We start from the raw sequence: 24,556 nt of genomic DNA on the forward strand, positions 1-24,556 counted from the left end.
AGTTCTGGGAGTATTTACATCCTTGGGAATGGATTACTGTAGTACATTGGGTAATGAGCGTTCAGAATACAGATGGTGAAAACTCTGAATCTGAGTTCTTTCATAATTATTTACTTATGGGAGTTTCTCCTAAGCTTGAGACCTATATATCACAAGGCCTGTGGAAATTTTATCTTGGATTTCCCATAGGCACTTGTGGGCCAAACCAAACATAGTTTCTCTCATGCCTAGGACTTTTCAGTAGGTTCCCGTCACCTACAAAATGAAGCCAATACTCGGGTGCTTTGCTTATCGTAGAAAGAATTATTGCCAGCATGTCCCAGCATGCCTTTCTGCCCACAATTATTTTTCCCTTCCTGAAATTCTCCATGACTAATCATTCTCTTGTGTTGCTGGTAAAAATCCTACTTAACCAGGGTACTTATGGATTTTTCTATTTTTTATCACTTTCTATTTTATATTTAACCGATCTGCTTATGTGTCCATCTCTCCCATGAACAACCTCAGCTGGGAAGGCTTGGGTGGATCCATAGTTATCTTTGTGTTCTTAGTGCTTAGGCCAATACTTGGCAGAGAGTACATAACCTTTTTTATTCAAATGAACCTGTCAGACTCTGATTGGTTGTATTCTGAGGCCCTGTCACTAAACATGGTCATTTATCTCAGAAGTTGAAGGTTCCCCTAGAGCCAGCTGCAAAGTTCCCAAAGCACAGGAAGTTAACCACAGAGTGGGCTGCCCCGAATGGGCATCCCCAAATACAGAGTCCAGGGTTGGAGCAGGAGAGGAACAATGGAAGCCAGCTGCTCCAGATGCCTGTTACTCTTATTTCTCCTCACGTGTGAACTGGCCCCAGAAGTTGCTGGAGAAGTTGAAGAGTCCTCAGGTAAAATGGAAAGCGCTTGCATGACCATAAGGGAAAAATTCTAGAAGGGAGGGGAGTGTGATAGCTCTCTGGGTACTTTCCTTCTAAACCTGGAAAAATTTTCCAAAAATATGCTGGATAAAGATGATAAAGATGTGTGTTGCCTTGCAAAGAGAAGTTTAACAGAATCCTTCAGAGAGTGACCATAAGGGGAAGTCACTTCCATATGTTAGATTTTTTTTAAAAAGCCTTGGAATGGTAACAGGTTTCCAAGAAATTAAAATCTCCTTGGCCTTAGATGAGTTGCAATTACAAAGCTGCTTCTTTACCTCAGAATCCAGACATCTTTTGCTTCTCTCTCTAGATGGTCCTGGTACTGCCCAGGGACCTATATGGCTCACAGATGTCCCAGCTGCTGAGGAATTCATCTCTGCTGCTGAGGTGGCCATCGTAGGCTTCTTCCAGGTTTGTCCACATATTGCTCTTGCTGTGTCCCCATGAGCCAGGCAACTTTTTCTTCCAAGGAGCCATGGTGGTGGCCTCTTGTCCAGATGACAATGCCTTAGAAGTAGTGGGGCCCAGAATCGGCTTATCAATTCGGACTTTTTAATTTTACAGTATTCAGACTTTTTAATTTTACAGTATTTTCAGTCTCCACATTAGGTCTCTCTCATTACTTGCTTCAAAGAGTTCTGAGTCTGTTGGTTGGATCTCCTTGTCCCCAGATACTTGGAAACTAAGTTAGTATCTGCAGGAAGAAAACCTGAAGCAAACCCTGCTCTTGTTCTAAATGCCCTTGTCTATTCTCTCATAGAAACAGGCAGAAGCAAGCATAAACCTTTTATGATACAGGCGACACTTTCTCTATGTGTGCCAAAGCTCCAAAGTGTTAGCTACCTCTGTCTAAAATCTTTCCCTTGGTAGACCCTCATTCTTCCTTGTCTCTGCCTTCTCTGAAATATTGAAAAATGATGACTTTGATATATTGAAGGTATTAACCTCCATCTTCCAGATTGGCTGCTTGACCAACCAAAGCAGCCAGTAATGAGAGGGCATCTTTCCAGCAATCTCCTTCATCCCTGGTGGCGGCATCTGGCAATTCCCACAGCTGATCCCGCCCCAACTCTCCTCACTACAGACCTTCTTGCCTATTTCCACTCGTTGATCCCAACTCAGGGTTACCCTGTCCGTGGTGTACACAGCCGGGAGCAGCTGTGAGGAGATGCATTGTGGAGGGAAGACAAGGAGCAGTTTCCAGTAGTGAGAGAGACGTAGACAGAAACAACCACCCTCAGAAAGATAGGAAGAGTGTGCAATGACTTAAACAGCCACCAGAGGCCATCATTGGATCCTTGAGCAATTCCATCGGAAAGAGCAGATCACAAAAGAGGAAGAAGCCTGGGTGAACAAGTGTTCACACTCTCTACCAAACTCTAGTTGGCCTTTCAGAAGAGCAAGCTACCAACTTCCTGTACTTGAACCCAAATGCTAAGTTAGCCATCTTCTTTCTCCTTGCATATCACCTTCAGCCAAGGGAGATGCAGGGTAGAACACACTCATACCTGTTCATCACCTGGAGCTGCTATGGGCAAACGTTGTGTGGCAGCAGGGACATGATGCCCATTTCAGCACTCAGAAGTGACCTCCCTGCTCCCTGACCCCTGGGTTGCCGAGCTGGACATGTGAAAGGTATCTTCGTGCACAAAGCTCAGGAAAGCACACAGCTTCATGCTCAGGAAAGAGGTTTGAAAAGAGGGACCTGTTGTCCCATATCCTACACAAACCATTCTTAATGAAATTTCTAAGCTTCCATTCTCATTTCTTTTACTCATTCTTTTCTTGGCCCCTTTGATAGCACCTAATTCTTATTTTTGCATTTCCTCTTTTCTCCACAAATAGTCTCCAAAACATTTGTCTCCTCAAGTAATCAATGTCAATATAGCCCAATTCCACAGGCCTCTGATTTTGAAGCCTCTTGACTACTAATAATCTTCAGCTCTATGATAAGGCCAGACAAAAATCCCAGGCTTAGCCACAATTTTAGTAGTAACCTATTAATTGCCATCTCCTGGAAAACTCAAAATGCCACTGCAAATTAAGCCTATGTTCTAGAGGATAATTTTTTTCACTAAACACTAAATTAATTCTATGACTTCTGGTTTGAGTGAGCATATTACTTCTCTATTCTTTTTCTCTCTCCTTCAAAAATAATCCCTATGCATTATTTTTCCTCTTGTTTTTAGGATCTGGAAATACCAGTAGTGTCTGTATTCCATAGCATGGTGCAAAAATTCCAAGATGTGTCATTTGGAATCAGCAATAACTCTGAGGTCCTGGCCCACTACAACATCACCAGGAACTCCATTTCCCTCTTTCGTCTGGTAAGTTGGGTGGACAACCTAAGCCTCCTCCCAAGTTTTGTTCAGGTTGTGGGCTCATAAACTTGTGGGACTGGAAAGAACTCTATGTCTTTAACACTAATGCTGGTGCCAGATTCAGGGACATTGTTGACAAGGATAGTGACTCAACCAAGAGTTGCCAAACAGGTGCTGTGATGAAGTAGAAAGAAGACTCAAGTGAGAATTGGGAAACAGGATTCTGAAGAGCTGCTTGGTGGCTCACCGGCCACCAGATGCTGGGCGACTCACTTAGCACTTTTAGCTTCAATTATTTCATCTATAAATTAAAAGGAGAAAAATCTTTGCTTTCATAGATCTGAAAGTATAGATTATAACCAATACTCAAGTATCCAATGTAAACAGTGTGACTATAAAGTGTTACAAGCTTCAAGGGACAAAAACTGGGAATTCTGGAAAAAATAAATATGAAGAACAGCACTGGACTGGAATGTCAAGGAGAGATAAAAACCCATATGGCCAAGGGGGAAATAATCGAATTCAATTAGAAATCAATGACCAGGCCAATTTGACTGGATTCCAGGGTACATGTTAGGCAGAAAGTAATACAAAATAGAGAAGACCGTTTAAACACATACTGTGGAGAAATTAGAACACCATTTAATTTGGTTATACTAAATTTGGTTGGCACCGTAAAGCCCCAAGACGTTTAGATCATAGGAGTAACATGAACAGGAATGTGTTTTAGCAAGATTGTTATAGAAATGATGGGTGGGATGAATCGGTAGGCATAAAAAGAGAGCGATTTGGGTAGGTATTAAGGGTCTGTAGAGAGGTCAAAATTAAAGAAAAGCATATTGATGTCTAGATAATGAGATTAAGTAAATGATCAGCAAATAATAGACATCAAAATTACAGAAAGATGATAAAGTGCAAAGCCAGGGTGTCCAGGAATAGTGAGAGCATATGCAGAAATAGGGATTATTACTGCTTTAGTTGGTTGTTGATTTTTAATACCTGGTGAAATGTCAAAGTAAAGATGTCAAGAGTATGCTGAAATGAGAACAAGAGCCCAGGATAGAGCTTTCAAGATTTCTGAACCCAATGCCCTTCTCTCCCTGTGGCTGCCATCTTTTCTTTCTCATGGTCACTTCTCATTCAAACTTCCTTTAAGAGTATGTTATACTCCGTGTCTCAGACTTCCTTTCAGCTGGGCACTGTTGTGTAGTATATGCCCCATGGCTCCATGAAAGCTATATTCACCCAGGTCAGCCCAGCCTCTGTGTGGCCAAGCAAAAATGCTTTTTCAGTCTTATTTTGCTCAACATTTCTGCCATATAGAGAGTGTTGGTTGACATTGTCTTCAGTGTTCTCTCCTTTCTTGACTTCTAAGAGCCCACTTCTCTTAGTCTTCCTGAGCCCTCTCTTCCTCTACCTATACTACTTCTTGACCCAATGCTCTTCTCAGTCTAGGTTATGGAATCTGTGCTCAGTGAAGGCAAGAGATGGTCTGTTCATTTCTGAATCCACAGAGCCTAAAAGAGTGTCTGCCTTGTGGCAGCACTGGGAGCTCATGAGATATTTGTAGAGAATGAGCATAGGAGTGAATAGATTAATGAATGTCTATGTTCTCCTTAAGCAAACTAATTCATATTTGACCATGATGTGTTTGTGGAGGATTTGGGATATTTTAACTATGACATGGACTTCTCTCATGATTCAAATGCTCGTTGAAGATAACCATTTTATACCATCCTAAGCACTATACTCTTGACATGCTCAAAATTGAATTTATTGTCTGCACCTGCTAAATCATTTTCCCCCATCTAATACACTATTTTATTGAATGATTATGTTCATTCACTTTCTCTCTTTTGCCAATTGTACCTCCTATCTTGAATCTATATTACTCCACTCTTCCTACTTCGTTTCCATTTAGGCTCCAAGCATCATTTTCATTGTGATTGTAATTGCTTCTTAACTGATCACCTTTTACTGCTTCATATCCGTTTTCAAGACTGGTACCACTATGGCATATTTAAGATGGAAATTTGACCAAGGCATTCCTCTCTTAAAACTTCTTCAACATTTCCCACTTTTTGCAAGATATTCAATGTTACCTATGGCCTCTTGTGACAGAGCCACCACCTGCTTTTCTAGTCCCTTTTCTAGCAGTTTTCTACCCTGGCATTTATTCTCTCAGTCCCCAGCTATACACATGATGATTATCCAGTCCCCTCTGCCCAGAATGTTTCTAGCTCAAGGACTCCCTTTCCCGGGCCTCACCCTGCTGACTCCTCCTCATACTTCAGGTTAATCAGTTCAGGCATACTGTCCTTCAGAGAGCCTCTCTGGAATCCCCAAATCAGCCTAAGCATTCCTCTGTATATCCATGTCTCTATTTCCATTTATCCCTCTATGTCTCATCTTTGTATTCCACATCCACAGGCCTGTAACACCTAAAAGGTACGAAGAAGCATTTGAGAAACCAAACTCACCTCCCAAAGTATGTCTGAGGCTACAAGAGCACCTTTGAGCCACTTTTCCACTTGCACGATAGTTGCTAGTCTATACTGTCACTATGGAGAAACAGAACGAAACCCAGCCTTATTGTGGAAAACGTTGTGAAGGCAGACATGGATGGTGAGGCAGATGTCTTTCCCATTGCCATCGAACCATTGAGAGTCATCCTTCAATGCAAAAGTCCTCACCAACTTCAGTTCCACAGGCTCTCCTTCCCCCGTTTTTTGTTTGTAGATCTTAAGAAGGCCTGAATTAAGGGCCTTCAGAAGATACACCCACGGGGAAGGAAAACACAGGTGTTGCTTCCAACTGCTCTCTCTCCAGGCTTCACACTCTTTAACAGGAACATGAGCTCTGTTTACAACTTAGTCTTTGTAAAGCCCCTTGATGACTTCTCAGAGGTTTTCACTCCTCCCTAGCATCTGTTTTTTCTTTACCACTAGTGATGGACCTACTCCAAATGAACTCCTGAGACCTCTGTGGGCCCAATTATGTATGTGCCCTACCAAAAACCAACACGGTGGTTCCTGCGCACTTCACTGGCCAGGCTGGGAGAGGCTCGACTTATGTGGTGCCAGCTTTTAGATAAACACTTCTTTCTCAGTTTATTCTTTCAAAAATTTAGTACACATTTTAAAAGGATTATTGTTCAGGAATTTAGAATGACTTTTTTTTAAAGGGGTGGTGATGGCACCACCCCTTAAAATTTTAGGATTTGGGAAATTTAAACCTATCACAAATTTTCTGGTACTTGCATTCATCTTAGATCCACAGTTTGTTATGTTTTAGTTGTTTGCTAGTTGTGTGTGTGTGTGTGTGTCTAATCTATGATTGGTTCTATTACAATTCTCACAAGCATTTGATGAAGATTGTTATCCCTACATTTACAGTAAGAAAAATTCAATTATCTGAAGTTTCCAAACTAGAAAGTAACAGATGTCTGATTCCAAACCCAGCACTGTTGATCTCAAATCATACCATTTCTATTATGCTATCAAGGCTTTCTAAAAGCACTTAACCCTAAAGAAAACCCTCATTTTCACACTGGATTCTGTCTACTATAATATCCCTTGTTCTGTAACACATACCTTTCTTTTCAACTACTTTCTCCTAAACCATTCTCCGATTCCTGTGTCACTAATCAGTCGAAAGCCAGGATTATATCTCAAGATTTAATCTAGGTTTTATATATTTTGGTAAATAAATTTCAGAATTTAGACTTACAGCTTTTTCGATTAGAAGAACATATTTAAAGATAAGCTGAAATCATGATTAAGTGAAAAACTAATGATATTATAGATGATTAAGATATAGGAGAAATAAAAGGCCAGAATAAGCTGTATTTATGGAACATATCATTCTCCAAAATAGGGCTGACTTAGATGAATGTTTTTAGTTTCAGTAAAATTCAGGGAACAATATTGAGCCGTATGTCACGACAGGGCTGTTGGGGGCCACAGTCTGTCTTTTGTGTGACAACAGAGAGACCTCTACATTCTCCCAAAGGATTCTTACTGTTTCCTGAACACAGATGAAATCCCTGGGGTGAATGCATCTGTCCTAAAATGGAACTTTGGATATTATTTGAATGCTTCCCCTGCTTTGGCTCTTCTCAGTCACTTCTATTTTTAAAAATATAATTAGCCTAACTTTGACCCAATGGATAGTAAAAGAAGCACAGTAAGTCATTCTCCATTCCTCTTGCAGTTATGTATTGGGTGCCTATTATAAGAAATGTAACTTACCAGGCAAAGAGAATCAGAAGGAACTAGTGCATAAAAATAAACTGATAAGAAATGCATGAAGCAATATATGTCAAGTTATTAAAACATTTTTTCTAAAATATGCACTAGCAGTAAGATGAGCAGCTTAGGAAAATAAACCCAGGGGCATGAGGGCAACTGTTTAACAAATTATTTTTTTCACTGCCACCCAAGGTATTTAATATACCTTGGTATTTAACTGAATGTAAACTAAGATGATTTTTAATACATTTTCTGAAAAGCTGTGTTGTCAGAGAAACCCAAAGGAATTCAAACAAATGTTACTGAAATAGCAAAAAAACAGGAAAGGAACAATTGATAATACAATACGTAAAACAAAACAAAAACATCTCCTTCAGATAATCCAGGGGAATGCTTAGAAACCGTCCCATTTTACTGCTCTGCTGTTATTTTGTATCCCTTTTCTTGTGAAGAAAAAAATAATAGGCTATCTTAAGTAAAATTCTTTCCAAACACTGGAGAAGTATATTTTTAAAAAATGTTCTTGGTTCCAGGGTCAGATTTTCTTTCCAGTGCATTATGCAAATAATTATCTTCACAGAAGGCAGATTTTCTGCTCCAATGTTGTTTCCAGTAACCCTACACATAAATGTTCCAGAGTTCATTAGTTTAAAAAATAATGCAGTCATTGGACACGTTTTGTTAAAAGAGGTACGACAAACCCAAGAGACTGCGGGAGGGTGGCTTTTATTAAACCTCCTTCTCTGCTTAGGGAATGTTATCATCAGTTCACCTCCTCTGCCTCCCAATACTGCATTCCTTAGGTTCAGAAACACCTGGAGTAACCAGGGCTTCCTGTTCTCCCTGTTCTGGGAAATGAGAAGTTCTGCCTGGAAAAGGGAGCGGGAGGGGACTCCTGGCCCACCCCACAGCTAGGTCAGCTGGGGCTCAGGGGCCAGGCCTAAGATTTCCTAGAAAAATAATCAGGAAGCATTTAGACATATTTGATATTAAAAGGGCCCTGATTGTTTTTGTAATAATGATGATTTTGGTGGTTGCAATAGCAAAGTCTTAAGTATGAAGGAGACAGGCCAGCTGGCAATCCGGGATTCAGCAGCTTAAAGATCCAGAAGAGCCTCAAATGTCCATGTTTTTCTGCGTGTTCATTTTATTTCTTCACTCATTCTTAATAATTCAGGGTAGGGATGGGGGTAGAAATTTGGGTAAGGTCTCCATCCCAGACTTTTTCTCTTGCTTTTTTCTTTCTTTCCCAAGTAATCTACTTAGAACTTTGTGAATTTAAAAACAGTTATGTTTCCACTTGAATCAAATGTATGGAAGATGATATGTCATGAGCTTTGTAATGTTTTGAACAACCAATTAAAAAAAGAAAAAAAAAGAAAAACAGTTATGTATACAGAGACTTCACATTTTAAAATATTCTGTGGTTTGGATGACTTTTTTCAAAATCTTTTTCAGAAATAAGAACGTTTTCTGTAGTATTTATTTCATAAACTTAAATTTCACAAAGGTCTTAAAATAAAAAGCACTTAATTGGTCTTCTAAGTGAATGGTGGCAATCTGAGTCTGCATGCCAAACGTATAGCAGGTGCTCAATGAATAATTCTAGAACAAATGGGTTATAAGAGAATGACTAGATTATATCCAGGATTAATAAAATTAACCCTATGGGTCATCTTAACCTGAACATTGAGCTTTTCAGAAGTTTATATTGCCTTTAATTAGCCCAATGGAGAATCAACTTAAATAAAAGAAATGAAAAATAGAAAATAAGGGTCATCACCAGTATGACAGTAAAGATTAATCTTGGATTCTTACTATGTAGGGACTTAAATTTCCCTTCCCCTGAATTCTCTCCTCTGTAAACTAAAGTGAAATTTGTTTCTGATTTTGTTGGGTAGACTGGGAAAAAAGTATCTTGAATAAAAGGGTGATTTTCAACTAAGGCAAGATCAGATTGGGTAGAGCTCATATAAAATAACAGATGAAGGGAAAAGGGATAAAGAGGTGCCCAGGGATCTCTAAAGCAACCCAAGCTATTTTAGGAAATGCACAAAATTGTTCAGGGGCTGACACTGGTGATTTTATCTATATGCATAGTTGCTATGGGCAATGGAAGCATTATCTTATGTTGTTATGGGCAGAAGTAGACTGAGGGAAGATAATGGAAAATCTGGAAACAAGAACTAGAATTATGAAGTTCTATCTTTTAATGTACCTGTGTGGGTCAGCCTTCTGTCACTGCAACAAAATGCTTAAGACAGTCAACTTAATAAGGGTAAAGGTTTATTTGGGCTCATGATTGCCGATGTTTCAGTTCATGATCAATTAACCTGCTGTTTTGGGGCCAGTGGCAAGGCAGCACATCATGGCAGGGAGCATGTGATGGAGCGGAGATGGTGGCTGGGAAGCAGAGAGAAGCAGAAAGGGTCCAGGAAGAAATATTCTATTCAAGGCCATGCTCCCAGGGACCTAGCTTTCTTATACTAGGCCTCAACTTCTAAAGGTTAAACCACCCCCACCACCCCCACCCACCCCACCACCCCACCCCCACCCCCAATAGCACCACAGGCTGACAATCAAGCTCTCAATACAGGGACCTTCAGGGAGCATTCCAGATCCAAACTATGGCACGGAGGATAGTGGAACTCTAAAATACAAATCTGAGAAAATGGACCAGGTAGCTAGATAATTTTTACAACTAGGTTATTGTAAAAGAAGGGAAAATGTCTAGACCAAGGTCTAGAAGATGGAAACTAAGAATATTGGGTGCAGCTTTCCATCTTGGGGGCTTTTTCTAGTTCTAGGGGGAAAAAAAACAGTTTAAGGATGAGACATTTATCAGCATTTTTGAGAGATTCTCAAAGGGACAACAGAATAAATGTTGGTGTGCAGGCCCCACAGCGGAAGTTGGAAATAAATCTACTAAAAGTTCCTTACTATCTCCTTTGGATCCCAAAATCTTTACCTAATGCCAGGATACATCATAAGCACATCAGCCCTCATGTGGACTTCAGCAGAGCATAGACACAAATCATCTCTATCCTCGAAACTGGACTAGGGTGATCATGAAAAAATGCACACAAACACTTATACACATACAACTGTATACACATGAAATGTGTATGATCCACCCTTAGCCATGCCCTAGTATAAGATCCAAATCGCAAAAGAAAAGAAAATCTTAAACTAGAGAAAAAAGACTACCCTCCAAGTACTCTCGACAGGACAGAAATAGGTCACAGCTGATTTTTCACTAGAAATAATAGAACACAAAATACTGAGCATTACATTGTTTCAAACACAAAGGGAAATAACTGTCAACTTGGAATTCTACCACCAGCAAAAACAGACTTCAAAAACAAACTTGAAATAAATCACATGTTAAACAACCAAATTGAGAGAATTTGTCACCCAAGAGTTGATTGATACTAAAGAAAATATTAAAAGGTTTTCTCTAGGCAGAGGGGTGGTAACATTCTTTGTAGAAGCTCAAAAACACAGGAATGAATGAAGAAACACTAAAATATAAATGTGTGCATAAATTTAAGTGTAAACTACATAATAATCATGATGATGTCTTGTGAGATTTATAATTCAAACACAAAACAAGCATCTGTAAGTCAACTGTGTGGTCAGGAAAGGAAGTCAGAAGATAAACTATATGAGAATGTTCTAAAGTCAAGATAAGGATGGAATAGCCAATTAATATTAGATTCTAATATGTAAAAATTCATGTTGTATAATGCATGCCAGTAATCCCTAAAGGAATAATTAAAACTTGTGTGGCTTCTAAACCAAAATAAAATAAAATAAAATAAATGTGGAGGGATAATATAAATTCAGTCAATTCAAAACTGAGCCAGAAACGAAGAAAAGTAGAATTTGGAACAGGCAGAACCAATGGAAAATTCATAATTAAATATATCAGTAATTGCATTACATAAAAATAATCTTTAAAAAAGAAACATGTCGCTCAAGGGCAGAAAACCCTCCTGGCTCACTTCTCTGTCTGTCTTCGAAACTTTACTGGAGGCTGGTTTCATAGTAGTCTAAGAATATTTAGCAATTATTGAAAAAAAAAAAAAAGATAAAATGGTGACAACCAGATCCTTCTTTGTGCTTCCCAGGTGGATAATGAACAGTTGAAGTTAGAGGGTGAAGAAGTTGAAAACATGGAAGCTGCCAAATTAAGCATTTTCATTGAGACCAACAGCCTTCGATTGGTGACAGAATACAACACTAAGGTAAACGACGTCCCTGGGGCCAGCCCCCTAAACTCTCGTGTCAGGGAGGGCACTTGTCTTCATTGCAGAGACCCTCTCCTCCCAGAGCTCTGCTTTTTTAACCAGGAATGTGAAGTAACCATCCTTAATTGAAAACTTTGTATGTTGTTTACATTAACATTCATACTGTAACCTTTTAGGACTGATGGACTTTTCCCTATTTAACAAAGAGAAACAGAGACAGAAAAGTCAAATGTTTTATCACACAACTAATAAGAAAGAGAACCAAAATGCAAAGTTACGTGACTGATTCAAAAACCTTCTGAGTTTTGCTGCCTCCATATCCTGATCAACGCTGTAGATCACATTTCTTGAGTTAGATTCCAATTCATACAGAAGGTCGATTTTTTTCCCCCTAAAGCACTGGTGACCCATATTTTTATAAAATAAAATAAAAGTAAGTTATTAGACAAATGCACTTTAAAAAAATAAGGCCGATTAGTTGGACATGGTGTTGCACACCTGTAATCCCACCTGCTCGGTAGGCTGAGGCAGGGAGGATCTCAAGTTTGAGGCTAGCCCAGGTAGGTTGGCCAAACCAAGTCTCAAAAAAGAAAAATAAACAAATAAGCCCACTGATCACATATTTGCATGCCAGAGCAACATAAAATTTTCAAACATCTATTCCTATTTTCTGTGTGTACCTCTTTATGGACGCTAACATTTCCTGTTGGAACCACATGCTAACCGCATTTTGACTAGCATTGTCTGAATCTTCAGGGGCCTCAGCATCCAGGTTTGTCCTCCTCTGATGTCACATGCTGCAAGCAATATGAAGAAAAGTGTCAACCGACCCTCCAGATCATCCTCTGGCCTTCTCACACTCTACAGCTTATCCAATTATCTTACATGTCCTGCCTTTCATCTTCTAGTGACCTACATCAACTTAGAAGTGCTAGGCGTACTCTAGAAACAATTCCTAATGCACACATTATTTTTTTCAGAACTTATAAAGCCCTTTCATACTCATTTTCTCATTTAATCCTCCCTTAATTCTTATTTAATCATTTAATTGATTGTTTAAGGTGAAAGGGAGGAAATTTTGTAGAGGAGAACATTCAAGACCCAATGACATTACCAAATGTCACACAATGAGTAAATTAAGAAGACATAATTTAAGGCAGAACATTAGCTCATCTTGTCTATTTCCATTTTATAATACAGGAAGTGGGAGTTCAGAGAAGCTAAGTAACCTCCTAGAGCCATTAGGTTAGTAACTTGAACTTCAGAGACAGCCTCTGCACTTACCCTGTTTTTCGTGCTGGGTCTGTTTGAGTGCATTCTGTGGGTTTTCTACTGCTCCACACAGGAGGAAACACCCCTTTTCCTGTTGACTAAAATCACATCCACTTCTCACACCATCTTTAGAGAGTGTTGACTCCATTTCCACTTTGGCCAAGATTCCAAACACACACACACACACACACACACACACACACACACACACATCACAGTGTCAGCAGCAATAATGAAGAACACATTCTTAGCCTAGGTCATTGTGATTGTGTGTCTATTCAGCTAAAAGGGGTGCACAGAGGCCCAGAAAAGTGAACTTTCACTTCCAAGGTAAATGGCTCCAGCCTGCTCGAATCCTGCCCAGCCAGGGCAGGGCAAGGATTGTCCTGCCTGAGCTCTCAGCCTGGTCCAGCTGTCACCTTGCATAGTAATAATGTATCTTTTTAAAGTTCCCTATTACTGGAGGCTAATCATCTCAAGAAGAAATCAGGAGAGAATTTGTTTACAGAAACAAGTTCAATTTTTATTGTGACTTTTTTCTCAAAAAAAAAAAATTTCTTTTTCTCATTTGGAAAGCTACCCATTCTTTTACAGCTATTTGTCTTCTACTGGTATTGCAGAAGTTTGCACCAGTAATAAAGGGCAGAAAAATCACAGCCATACCTTTGGCCTGCCATGCACTTTTAATAACATGTGGATGACTTCAAGGTGAAAAACCAGGCTGTGCCACTAATCACAGATTCCACTAATCACCTCTGTTGTCCAATCCCTTCTGCTAAGACAGGATTGACTCCACTTTTTTTCTTGACTCTTTCCAAAAATTATCCTCCATCTCTGCTTTAGGAAGTTGGATACACACACATTTAAAACAAGAGTCAATTATTGATCATCTGTTCTCCCAGATGTAAAATCTTGTGTCAGCAGCAATAATGAAGAACACATTTTCTTTCTAAAATGCCAAGGAGAAGTATTTAGGATAAAAACTCCATAGGCCTTCCTTGTCCGCCTGTTGGCCCCCTGAGGGGCCAATCTCTTATCATGCACATGTTGATGTTTATAGCAGTGATTTCTGTATTTAGGAGAGGTAGAAAGCAATGGGGTTTGTTTAAAATAGATTTGCAACACAGTTTTGGGAAAGTGAAATGAATGGCGTCAATAGCACAGTTTCACCCTTCCTCTCCCCTTCTTATCCAGCTAGTGGCTATCTCAGTCCCCTAAGTCGTTGACAACTTCATGCCGAATGGCCGATCAGCAAATAAGATCAATGCTTCCGGTTTCCTGCAGAGCTCACCTTCATGTTGACCTGAGGTGGACTGGATCCACCACACTTGGGGTTAAATTGATTTGCATGGGGTTCTTCCAGGTGATTCTGATCCAGCCAGTTTGGACTCTAGCACCTGACTGCCTAAAGTGAATCCCAAGCCATCATTTATGTAACTTTTACAGCTATTTAATCTATCTCTGCCTCAGTCTTCTCACTTGAAAAACCAGGATCTTAGGGATTCAATTAGTTATTATAAGAATAAAAGCTGAAGATAGTTCCTTGCACAGAATAAATATTCAATAAGTATGCTCAACTAATTTGTAGTCAAGAATCATATTTTAAGTGTTCCTTTTGCAACATGAAAAGGAGTTGAAAAAAAAAGCGACTGATATGTTTCATGGCATATTTGTTGTCTATTTCATGTAACAGGTTACTCTAAAATTTTAGCTTGAGACAGTAAATGTTGATTATCTCATGCCAATTCTGTAGGTCAACCATCTGGGAGTGACTTGGCTAGGTGCTTCTGCTCTAGCATCTCTGGTGAGTTTGCAGCCAATGGTCAGGACTGCAGTCATTGGAAGGCTTGAGTAGAGCTGGAAGATTTTCTTTCAAGAGGGCTCACTCATGTGGCTGGCAAGTTGGTCCCCACTGTTGCCCTGTGAATCTGTCCATAGGGCTGTTTCAGTGCACCACACTGGTGGCTGGCTTTCCCCAGAGTGAGGGATATTGGGAAGAGCAAGGCAGAATTCATGATGACTTTTATGACCTCAAAGTCACACTCCATCATTTCTACAATATCCTCTTGGTTTCTCCATCCAACCTATGCAGTGTGGGAAAGAGGGACCTACACTGATGCATGGAAAAAAAAAAAACAGATGGGGAGATTTTTGAGAGCTCTCTTGGAGGCCAATTGCATTTGTGTTACCATTCACTGCATTGACACTAATGCCCCCCCCTTTCTCTCTTTCTACTATAACACACTTGCCAGACTGGGTTTGGCCTATTTAACACCATGATTGAGATTCATCTTCTCCTGGTGATAAGCAAAGCATCTCCAGAGTACGCCGAGAATATGAACAGATACCGGAAGGCAGCTAGGCTCTTCCAGGGAAAGGTAAGTTGGGAATGGGACATGACATTTGAATAAATAACATCAGAAGAAAGATGGGGCTAGGAAGGAGAGATAAATAAGGAAAGCCAGTATGTTTCAGAAATCAAGAAAGAGTGAGTCATAAAAAAAATAGCATCATTTGAAATCAAACTTGTTATGTTTGGTAACATTAAAGGCTTATATAATCATGTTTTCCCACAGTGGTTAAGGATATTTTTTCTGCATTGATAGATGGGGATAAAATAGAGACATAAAGATACAGAAAATAAAATCACCTACTAGTCACCATTTGTTAACACCCCCCACCATACTCTCATCCACATATACACCTATCGAGCCCTGGGACCTACTAGATAGCCAAGAAATACTTATTTCTTCCCTTTTCCTCCTTCATGAAGTTCTGCTTGATATCTCCAAAACAATAAAACTTAACTACTTCAAGGCTGCTCAGCTAGAGACCTTTCTAACCATGACAACCAGCCGATAATAAAGTAAGTTGCCCTTCTGAAGGCAGCTCTCCTAACACTGGGAGCATTCCCTGCAACTGAATGGAGATGATCCTCAACTGCATTATAAAGATTTCTAGTTTGGATAGAAGGTTTGACCTAACAATATACAGTAGCCCCCTTTGTCATAGTTTCACGATGGTCAGTCATGATCAGAAAATATTGGACATTTTCAGAAATAATAAGTTTGAAATAACTTTCACTATAGCATATTGTTAGAATTGTTCCAATTAGCTATTTTTATTGTTTATAATTAGCTATTATATCAAAAGAATATATGTATATGAAGAAATGTAGTATCTAGATTTCAGTACTATCCGAGGCTTCAGGCACCCACAAGGGGTTTGGAATGTGATTGCAAAATAGTTAATATTTATTAAGCACTTACTATCTGTCAAATGCTATACTAAAAATATTAAATGTATCACCTCATTTACTTTTTACACTGTCCCCAAACAAAAGCTATTCTGCCAACAAAAAAAAAACTGAGTCCCAGAGAGGCTGTATAATAAGCCAAAAGCCACACAACTAAATATACCAGAGGTAAAATTTAAAACTTGTTCTTTGCTTTTAACCTGTAGGCCCCACTTCCTCCCTTAGAATCAATAAAATCTCTTCCAATTCTATGTGCTCAAAATTAAATAAATCTGACCAAAGAAATAAAATACTAAAGCAACACAAAATTTATTTTGATTTAAACTGAGATTTAACTTACATGACACCATAAGTTTAATCAGTGTAAAGGACAACAATTACAAAGAATCTGTTTATCCCCAGGACCTCTGATAGAGCTTTTTCTTTCAAACTTCTTCAACTGCAGATTCTCTTTGTTCTGGTGGACAGTGGTATGAAGGAAAATGAAAAGGTGATATCATTTTTCAAACTAAAGAAGTCTCAGCTGCCAGCTTTGGCAATTTACCGAACTTTTGACGATCAGTGGGATACACTGCCTATAACTGAAGTTACAGTAGAGCATGTGAAAAACTTTTGTGATGGATTTCTAGAAGGGAAATTGTTGGTAAGTGTGAGGGTTCAGGTAAAACAGTTTGCATTTTCTCCTTCTGAATAAGATTTCTGGGCTCTACTGGATCTGATCAACAGCAAATGAATATGAGGGTGTATGCTGGTCAGAATCGGGATGCTCATGGGAACAGTTATGGGAATAGAACTAGTTATGGGAATAGAACTAACAAAGTATTTTTGGAAAAGTATTGCATATTCAAAGGAGCTGAATTTGGAATTTTGCCATTTTGCTTAAGGTATCAATGGGAAATGAATCAAAATCCCGTATAAAAGAGCTCATGAGATAAAAATTGAAAATGATTTAGCACTTCCCAAAGTAATCAAAATGGCCTAGTTTTCTAAGTCTAAAGCAAGAATTAACTCTAAATCTAAATTTCAGTGTTATGATGTTTTTCAGAGAGAAAATCGAACATCAGAAGAAAAAACTCCAAAAGTGGAACTCTGACTTCTCCTTGGTATTTCCACTTATTACCACATACTTACTTTATGCTGAACAAAAACAGGCCATTTAAACCTGAGGGAGACCAAACAACACATTCACCAGGACTTTCAACCACACATGGAGAGAGAGAGAGAGAGAGAGAGAGAGAGAGAGAGAGAGAGAGAGAAAGAATTTATTCCATTTTGTTCCTTAAAAATCTCATTGGCTTTTCTTCTTTCTTTTAAACTCCCTTTACTCTCTGGCTACTCACTTATTTTGCTATTGCACATTCATACTGTGTAGGCCCACCTGTGGTGGACAGCTTTAGAAATCCTATGACACCTGTATGAAGGAAAGCCATTCCTAGAGAGAAATTGTTCTAATGTATCATTAGTACTGAGTTTGTCTACTTCACATGATCCACACAACATAGTTCCTGCTGTTTGGAGGTTGTCTAAGGATTGAAACTCGACCTTCCTTCATAAGCGCCCGTCTCTCTCTGACTCAGGGCCAAGAACAAAAGGGTGGTTTTTAAGCACTCTTCTGTGTTTTTGTCAGATGTTAAATGATGTCCCCAAGTTTCTGAATTCAGCATAAACAGACCATGTGAAAACTCTATGCTTGTTTAGCATTCCCAATTCCCCATGTAAATCAACAACCCGTCTAATAAACAAAGGCAATGATGTTATAGGAGAAGACTGGCATCTCTTTGCAGGCCGAACCTTTTGTAAACACCCAGCTGCCCAGCCGAGCCGTGTGTCCCTCACCCTTCAGCGCTCACAGTTTAGCAGCGGGCCATAAGCCACATGCGTGTGACTGTTCACTCTGGGTGTGGATGGGTGGTGGGTCGAGACCATCCTGGTGAGAACTGGTACAAACGTGGCAGAGGAGCTAGGAAGTCAGTGAGGGAGAGAAGGGGGGCACTTGGTGCTGGGCAGGCTGGGGCTCACTGCAGGTGAGGGGTACAGTCCAGCTCCTGGAGCGGAGGGAGAGTTTGGCTGAGTGTCTCTGGCCCACAGGTCGTTACTGTCAACACACAGATGCTCCACTGTTCCCAGAAGGCCCTTGGCTCTGCAGAAAAGTGCCTAAGTGCTAAAGAACTGAAAAACCGCAGAGGTACACCTACAGCCCCGTCCAAGTGAGGGACCCGGGAGTGAAAGGCTTGGTTGTTCCTTTCTGTGGGGAAAACTCCGCAGCCCCTGGGTGGGGAGCCAGCAGCTGGCCGTGGCTTGTGAGTGCAGCCGGGGATGGCATGCCTCAGCCACATGAGAGCCAAGGGCTCTGAGGGGTCATCTGTCCATCCCAGGGCTGCAGGAAATGGCCCCAACAGCCTCTTGCTGGAAGCTGGAAAACAGTCCTAGGATAGGCAAATCCCAGAAGGCGGCCTTCATCCTGTGAGCCAGAGTCTTGACTGATCCCCCAGCCCAGGTCCTCCGCCAGGCAAGCTGTTTCTTCTTACCATCTCCATGGAAATTCCTCATGGCTGCCCAGTCCTATCCCCAAAAGACACTTTCAGTGACTTGCTCAAGCAGCTCCTAAGCCCTCTAATCCAGCCTCCTTTTGTCTGGTACTCATAAGCCAATTGTTTTATCATTTTTTTTTAACATTTCCAAATTATTTGATTCAATAAATTGTTTTTCTCTCCTCCTTCTTTCCAACTTTTCCTCTTTCTTGCTTCAATTTCTCAGACCCCAAACTTCAGGAGGACCCATGAATTATGTTTTGCTTGATAGTCAGTTACGTTTTCAATTATTTTGCTAGAAAGGCCCCCATGCCTGTGGTCAACCCTGGCCATATAGATTTTTAACATCTCTACAGTCTGTTTTGCTACTTGATGGCATTCAACAGCGATTTTATTATATATTATTTTATTGCATATGTGTATTTGCATGTTTAAAGTATTTAATTGAGTGATTCCTTCTCAGCTTGTAGTTGTCCAAAACTGCCAGTTGTTTTCTCCTATCTCCATTACCAGTACAGTTCTTTGGAGAAGAACCGGGGAATTGTGTCCAATGAATGGAACTTCTTTAAATAGAAGGGATTTCTGTAGGTTCTCATCCATTCACTAAGGATCTGAAATAGTGTTATAAACTTCTACAATTTCTAGCCCCGTCACTGGGCAACTTCTTCCAAAGACTATATTAATTCACCCCAGGGTGCATTGTTCTTGGAAAATCTGGACATATCTCAGCTACTTTTGATCATGGAATCACTTGTTGACTTTCACTTTCACTATCAAGGCTGCCGCACCTTTGCTTTAAAGTATGAAGGAAGTAGTGATGTTATGCAATAAAACTTGCAAAAAGATTTGGAAGTCTAGGATAGAAAGAAGGCATGCAAGTGGGGCAGGTCTCAGAGCAATGACAGGGAAGTTTGTGTTTGAATTTCACATCTTCTGTGACTTTGGGAACTTCAGTTCAAATATAATACAATAATTCATCAGATTTTATGAGAGCTCAAGGTGATGACACATATAAAGTTTGCTTATTAATCTTTTAATAACTGAATGAATTAAAAAATTAAACTTTATTGCCTCTCCTGTTTGTCATTTCTCCAATTGTCAGACCTTATGGAAAAGGAGAGGCCTCCTCCTAGATTTTTCTTAAATGGATTAGCTCATGGGCAGGGTGTTTTAAAGGAGAGAACAAGTTTTAAGTTTTACCTGTGGTATTTTTAGCTGTGTGGCTTTTGGCTTATTACACAGCCTCTCTGAGACTCAAGTTTTCTTGTTGGCAGAATGGCTTTTTGTTGTGGAGGGCAGAGGTGGAGAGTAAATAAGGTGATGCATTTAATATTTTTAGTATAGCACTTGGCAGATAGTAAGTGCTTAATAAATGTTCACTGTTTTGCTTTCCATGACCTCCAGTGGATGCCTGAAACCATGGATGGTACTGAAATCTAAATATGCTACATTTCTTCCTATATGTATATACTTATGATACAATAGCTAATTATAAAATAGAACAACTCTAACAATATGCTACAGTGCAAGTTATTTCAAGCTTATTGGTTATTTCTGGAAATTCCCATTCGATATTTTCTGACCATGACTGCTGCAGAAAGTAAAACTATGAAAAAGAGGCTACTCTATATGGTTAGGTCAAACCTTCTACCCAAAGTAGAAATCTTTATAACGTAGTAGAGAATTATCTCCATTCAGTTACAGTGGAGACTGAACGCTTCCAGTATTGGGGAACACAGCTGGACCCGAAGAGTATTCGAAATAACTGTTTTAAAAATGAACCTTTTACTCAGGTATAATGAGGCCTACAGATCAGGAGACAATTACCACTGAAAAGGTCACTTGTTATCCACAGTTCCCAAGGAAGGAACATGTTATATAATGGACATGAGAAGCACCAGGGTGGGTCAGGAGGTAGAAGGAGCAAGGGGGAAACACAGGCAAAAGCTCCTGTGGTTTCCATGGAAAGCAGTGGGCAGGGAAGGGTAAGACGCTGAGGACTGGCAGGTTTGAATAGCTTCCCCAAGCTCTCAGACACAGGAGCTGTCCTTAGTTGCCTGAAACCCATTCATGGGTGGTTAGGGCAGGTAGATAGTGAGCTCCCCAGGTGTGAAAGTCCTGAGAGTCCTACAGGGAGGTGGTCAAGGTAAGGACTCTAGATTGGTTGGTTTGCATATAAAAGATGTGCTAACAAATAACTTGTTAACTCTAGGAAGGGACGGGTCTCTCCAGGGTCAGCAAGGCCCCAAATGTGAAAACATCAAGAAACACATGGTTAATATAATTAGCACCCATTTGTCAGAAGATTCCTCTCCCAATGTGCCTAGTTGGGTCATGCTACAAAGGAAGGTTGTCTTCATCAGACCTTGGTTAATACACATGCCCTTGGGTGGATGGTAGGTAGGACTGGGTGTTGAATGGTGTGTTATGGGAAAGCATTCACTGATTCATATTCTCATCTATCCATTTAAACATTTATTAACCAATTGGGGATGTGCAGGCAATGGTGCCTCCTAAGGGCAGAGTAAACTTGGCATTGGGTGATGAACTGTAGAACAGAGAACTTTCTATCACAAGGAAACATAGACGCCACTAGACTGGGCCATGGTCAGGGAGCAGCAGAACAGAGAAATCTGGATAAAGAAGAAGAGTTTCCTGTGGAGAGGAGCACGCAAGATACTGGCAATGGGTTGAGGAGGTCCCCAGAGCTGGGGGAGGAGAAGCCACAATGGAAAGCCCAACACAAAAAAGGAAGAGGCTCATCATGGACAAACTTTATTTCACAATTGAATTTAGAACCAGCACTATTTATTTCATCTTTCTAAAAATATCTTGTTTTCTAAGCAAAGAAAAATAAAACAGGAAGTGGCATGAATCTGACCCATGGCTCCTAACTGCAGAACCTTTAACATGGAGAGACCTGGGGAATAGAAAAAGGGGGGAGTTAAACAACATCATTTGAGTTTTGAACCTTTGGAGCAAACGTAGTCTATAAACAAAGAAACAAGTGAATTATGAGCATTTGAAACAAATTTACCCTTATTCAAATCATTTCTAAGATAGGTCACATTTTTCTTTTTATTCTGGAACCATTAGGTCCTTGTTATTGTGGGTGAACAAGGAAAAATCTGAATCATCAGGAGTGTGGGAAGGGTGAGGGGGATAAGCTGCTTCTATGGGTTAGAAAAAGTTGTGTGGAATTGAGACCTTAGTGTTTAACTGTCCAAATAATCATACCAAGTCTTAATAGCAGGATTCAATTCCTACAATAGACCCCACTGGTCTTAATATGGTAACATAGAGTTAACCTAGGTTTAAGGAAGAAAATCTAGAATATATTTGACATAATTCAATCTGTGGTGAAATAAGCATGTTGTCATAGGTCGTGTTTCCCAGGAAAAAGAATATGGGACTAAAGTCCTTTGTAGGAAGTCTATGGAGGGGTGCTCTATAGAGGGGACCTCCAGGGAAATGAAAGTGGAATTGGACAGAAGGAAAAATTGGATTTTGTCAGCATCACAGTAAGGATGGGGCTGAGATCACTGCACCAATGCTACCCCAAAGAATGAGGAAAGGATGAAGTTGTATGAGTATGTGTGTGTGTGTAAGTAATAGATAGCACCCTCACTGGGTTGGAGTTAGAGGAAAAGTCTGTTGTTCTCACAAACACAATTGGAGCAAACTTCCCACACAAGTACAGGAGCATTCACTCTCACACTCACTCATCCCTTCATCAAGCACTTATTGCACCTTTATCTACTACAGATAAAGATGCATCAGGGAACACAACAAGTCCCAGGTAGTCTAATGTTGACTCCACTCCTTTTCTGCCCCAGGATTCCCCAGTACAGGACAAACATGAAACTCACCGGAAATCTGAAGAATGGTCTGAATTTCTAATGTACTTAGTCAATATTCAAATATATCCGTGATGATAACATTCACTTAATAAAGAGAAGGCAAAGACTTGACTAGTAAATAGTGAGTTAGCAAAAACTGATGATAGGTTTACCTCTAAATGGTGACCATAATGCTCATTTATACAAACTAAAAGTCTTGGAGCCTATCACATTTATTGTTAAATATCTCTTCCCTGTATTGTCTACAGTCACCAGGGTCCTACCTTCCTGTTCCACTTCTGCCCCCTCAGCCCATCTGGTAGGTCCTTCTCCTTGCTACCCATTCTGTTGTCCATCCTTAGCTGCATTCCTACAAACTCATGACCTCTGTCTCTACTTCTTCCTTTACCTCCAGCTCTTCCTGGGATGTTGTTCCATGTCGTGACATGTTTCAGACAAGTTCAGTGATAATATTAGGGCTGATAACCAAAAAGGAATGTTCAGGGAAGGAAATATTGGAGGGAAATGGATACACATCAAAAACATTGGCAGTTCTGCCTTGTCTTGTAATCTCTACCACTCACAACGTGACCATCGGCATCCTACTGGTCCCAGAGGGTACTCCTTTGTGATTCACATAACCTTCACTCTAACACACTTTGGAAAACATGTCACAAAGTGGAAATGAGAAACAATCACTTGTGATCTAATTCCTCTCTTGGATTGACTCATTCTCCTCACTCCACAATCTCTTTTCCCTCTAACACCACTAATGATATACCAGAGATGGAGAGGAAAGAGTCTAAGTCAACAAGTAGAAATGTTCAGTGTTCACGGAAGAGCAGGGTGGTTTGTGGTAAGGTATTTTCATGATTGTGAAATGCAAGAATGGTGGTGGTCAATAAGGTGATATTGATTTGTAAGGTAAGAGGTTCAAGGGCCAGAGAATCATTGAATCTGTTGAGTCCAGCTGGCATTTGAGAAAGAATGGTAGCCCATAAGTCTGGATGGGATGATGGAAGCCAGACCAAGTGTGAAAATGGCAATTTACTAAAGCTATAGTTTGAGAACTGTCATCAGCTTATAACCTCTAGTTTTTCCACCACCTCATTTCCCCACTTGCCAAATTACAGAATATTCAAGTTCCTCTGGGCTGGCTTCCTTGAAAAGAAATTCACCATCTCCCAAACTGTGTGATTCTAATTACAACTTAGTATCTCAGCATGAGCCGTTTCCCGAAAGCTCAGGTCACGAAACACAATTTCCACATGGTTCTCAAAATGTCCGGCTTTAAGAACAATGTTTTCAGCTTCTAAGTACTTTGTCTTCAGATAACTAATGAATGAATGAGGAAATCTGTGATAACCATCAAGCAGAATTTCAAAAAGGACATATTTGGAAGAGGACGTATATTAGTTACAGTTCTTAGTCACCAAAACCAGAATAGGACCCAAACCACAGCAAAGGCTGCTTTGTTTTTGGAGCTGATATTCAATTCCCAGGCTCTTCTACAAATTCCTGACCATGTTTCTATAAGGGACACACCCCTTACATCAACAGATATGCAGAAATTTTTCAAGATAAAAAGGGGGTTTTTTGTTTGTTTGTTTTTCTTCTGTAGAGAGATTGAGATTCTAAGATAGGAACAAAATGGTCACAATTGTATGAAAAGGAAGAAAGTTCAAGTGAATGGAGAAATTTCCTGAGAATGAAGTCACCTCTCTAAGCAGCTATTCCTCCCATCAGAGTTATTTCTCCGTTCAGTTCTTAAAGGACTACCATAGGTTTTGCTTATTTAAGACATCTAGATTTTTCATAACCCACCACAGGAAAACAAGCGTGCTTTAGAAGTCGGAGGTGGCTGGGTACAGCGGCACATGCCTGTAATCCCAGCAGCTCTGGAGGCTGAGACGGGAGGAT

General features: G+C 40.0%; 1 protein-coding gene across 1 annotated transcript; it reads left to right on the top strand.

The window, feature by feature from the left end:
- Window positions 1–150: 150 nt before the first annotated feature.
- Erp27 (endoplasmic reticulum protein 27) lies at window positions 151–18,031 on the top strand. The gene is made up of 7 exons (XM_005331883.4): window positions 151–884; window positions 1,228–1,328; window positions 3,107–3,244; window positions 11,619–11,735; window positions 15,263–15,388; window positions 16,712–16,909; window positions 17,312–18,031. The coding sequence occupies exons 1-7, from the start codon at window positions 743–745 to the stop codon at window positions 17,357–17,359; spliced, it is 870 nt and encodes a 289-aa protein (XP_005331940.3). The 5' UTR covers window positions 151–742; the 3' UTR covers window positions 17,360–18,031.
- The last annotated feature ends 6,525 nt before the right edge of the window (window positions 18,032–24,556 follow it).

This window comes from Ictidomys tridecemlineatus, chromosome 6 (assembly GCF_052094955.1).
Source record: "Ictidomys tridecemlineatus isolate mIctTri1 chromosome 6, mIctTri1.hap1, whole genome shotgun sequence".
Classification (NCBI taxonomy): domain Eukaryota; kingdom Metazoa; phylum Chordata; class Mammalia; order Rodentia; family Sciuridae; genus Ictidomys; species Ictidomys tridecemlineatus.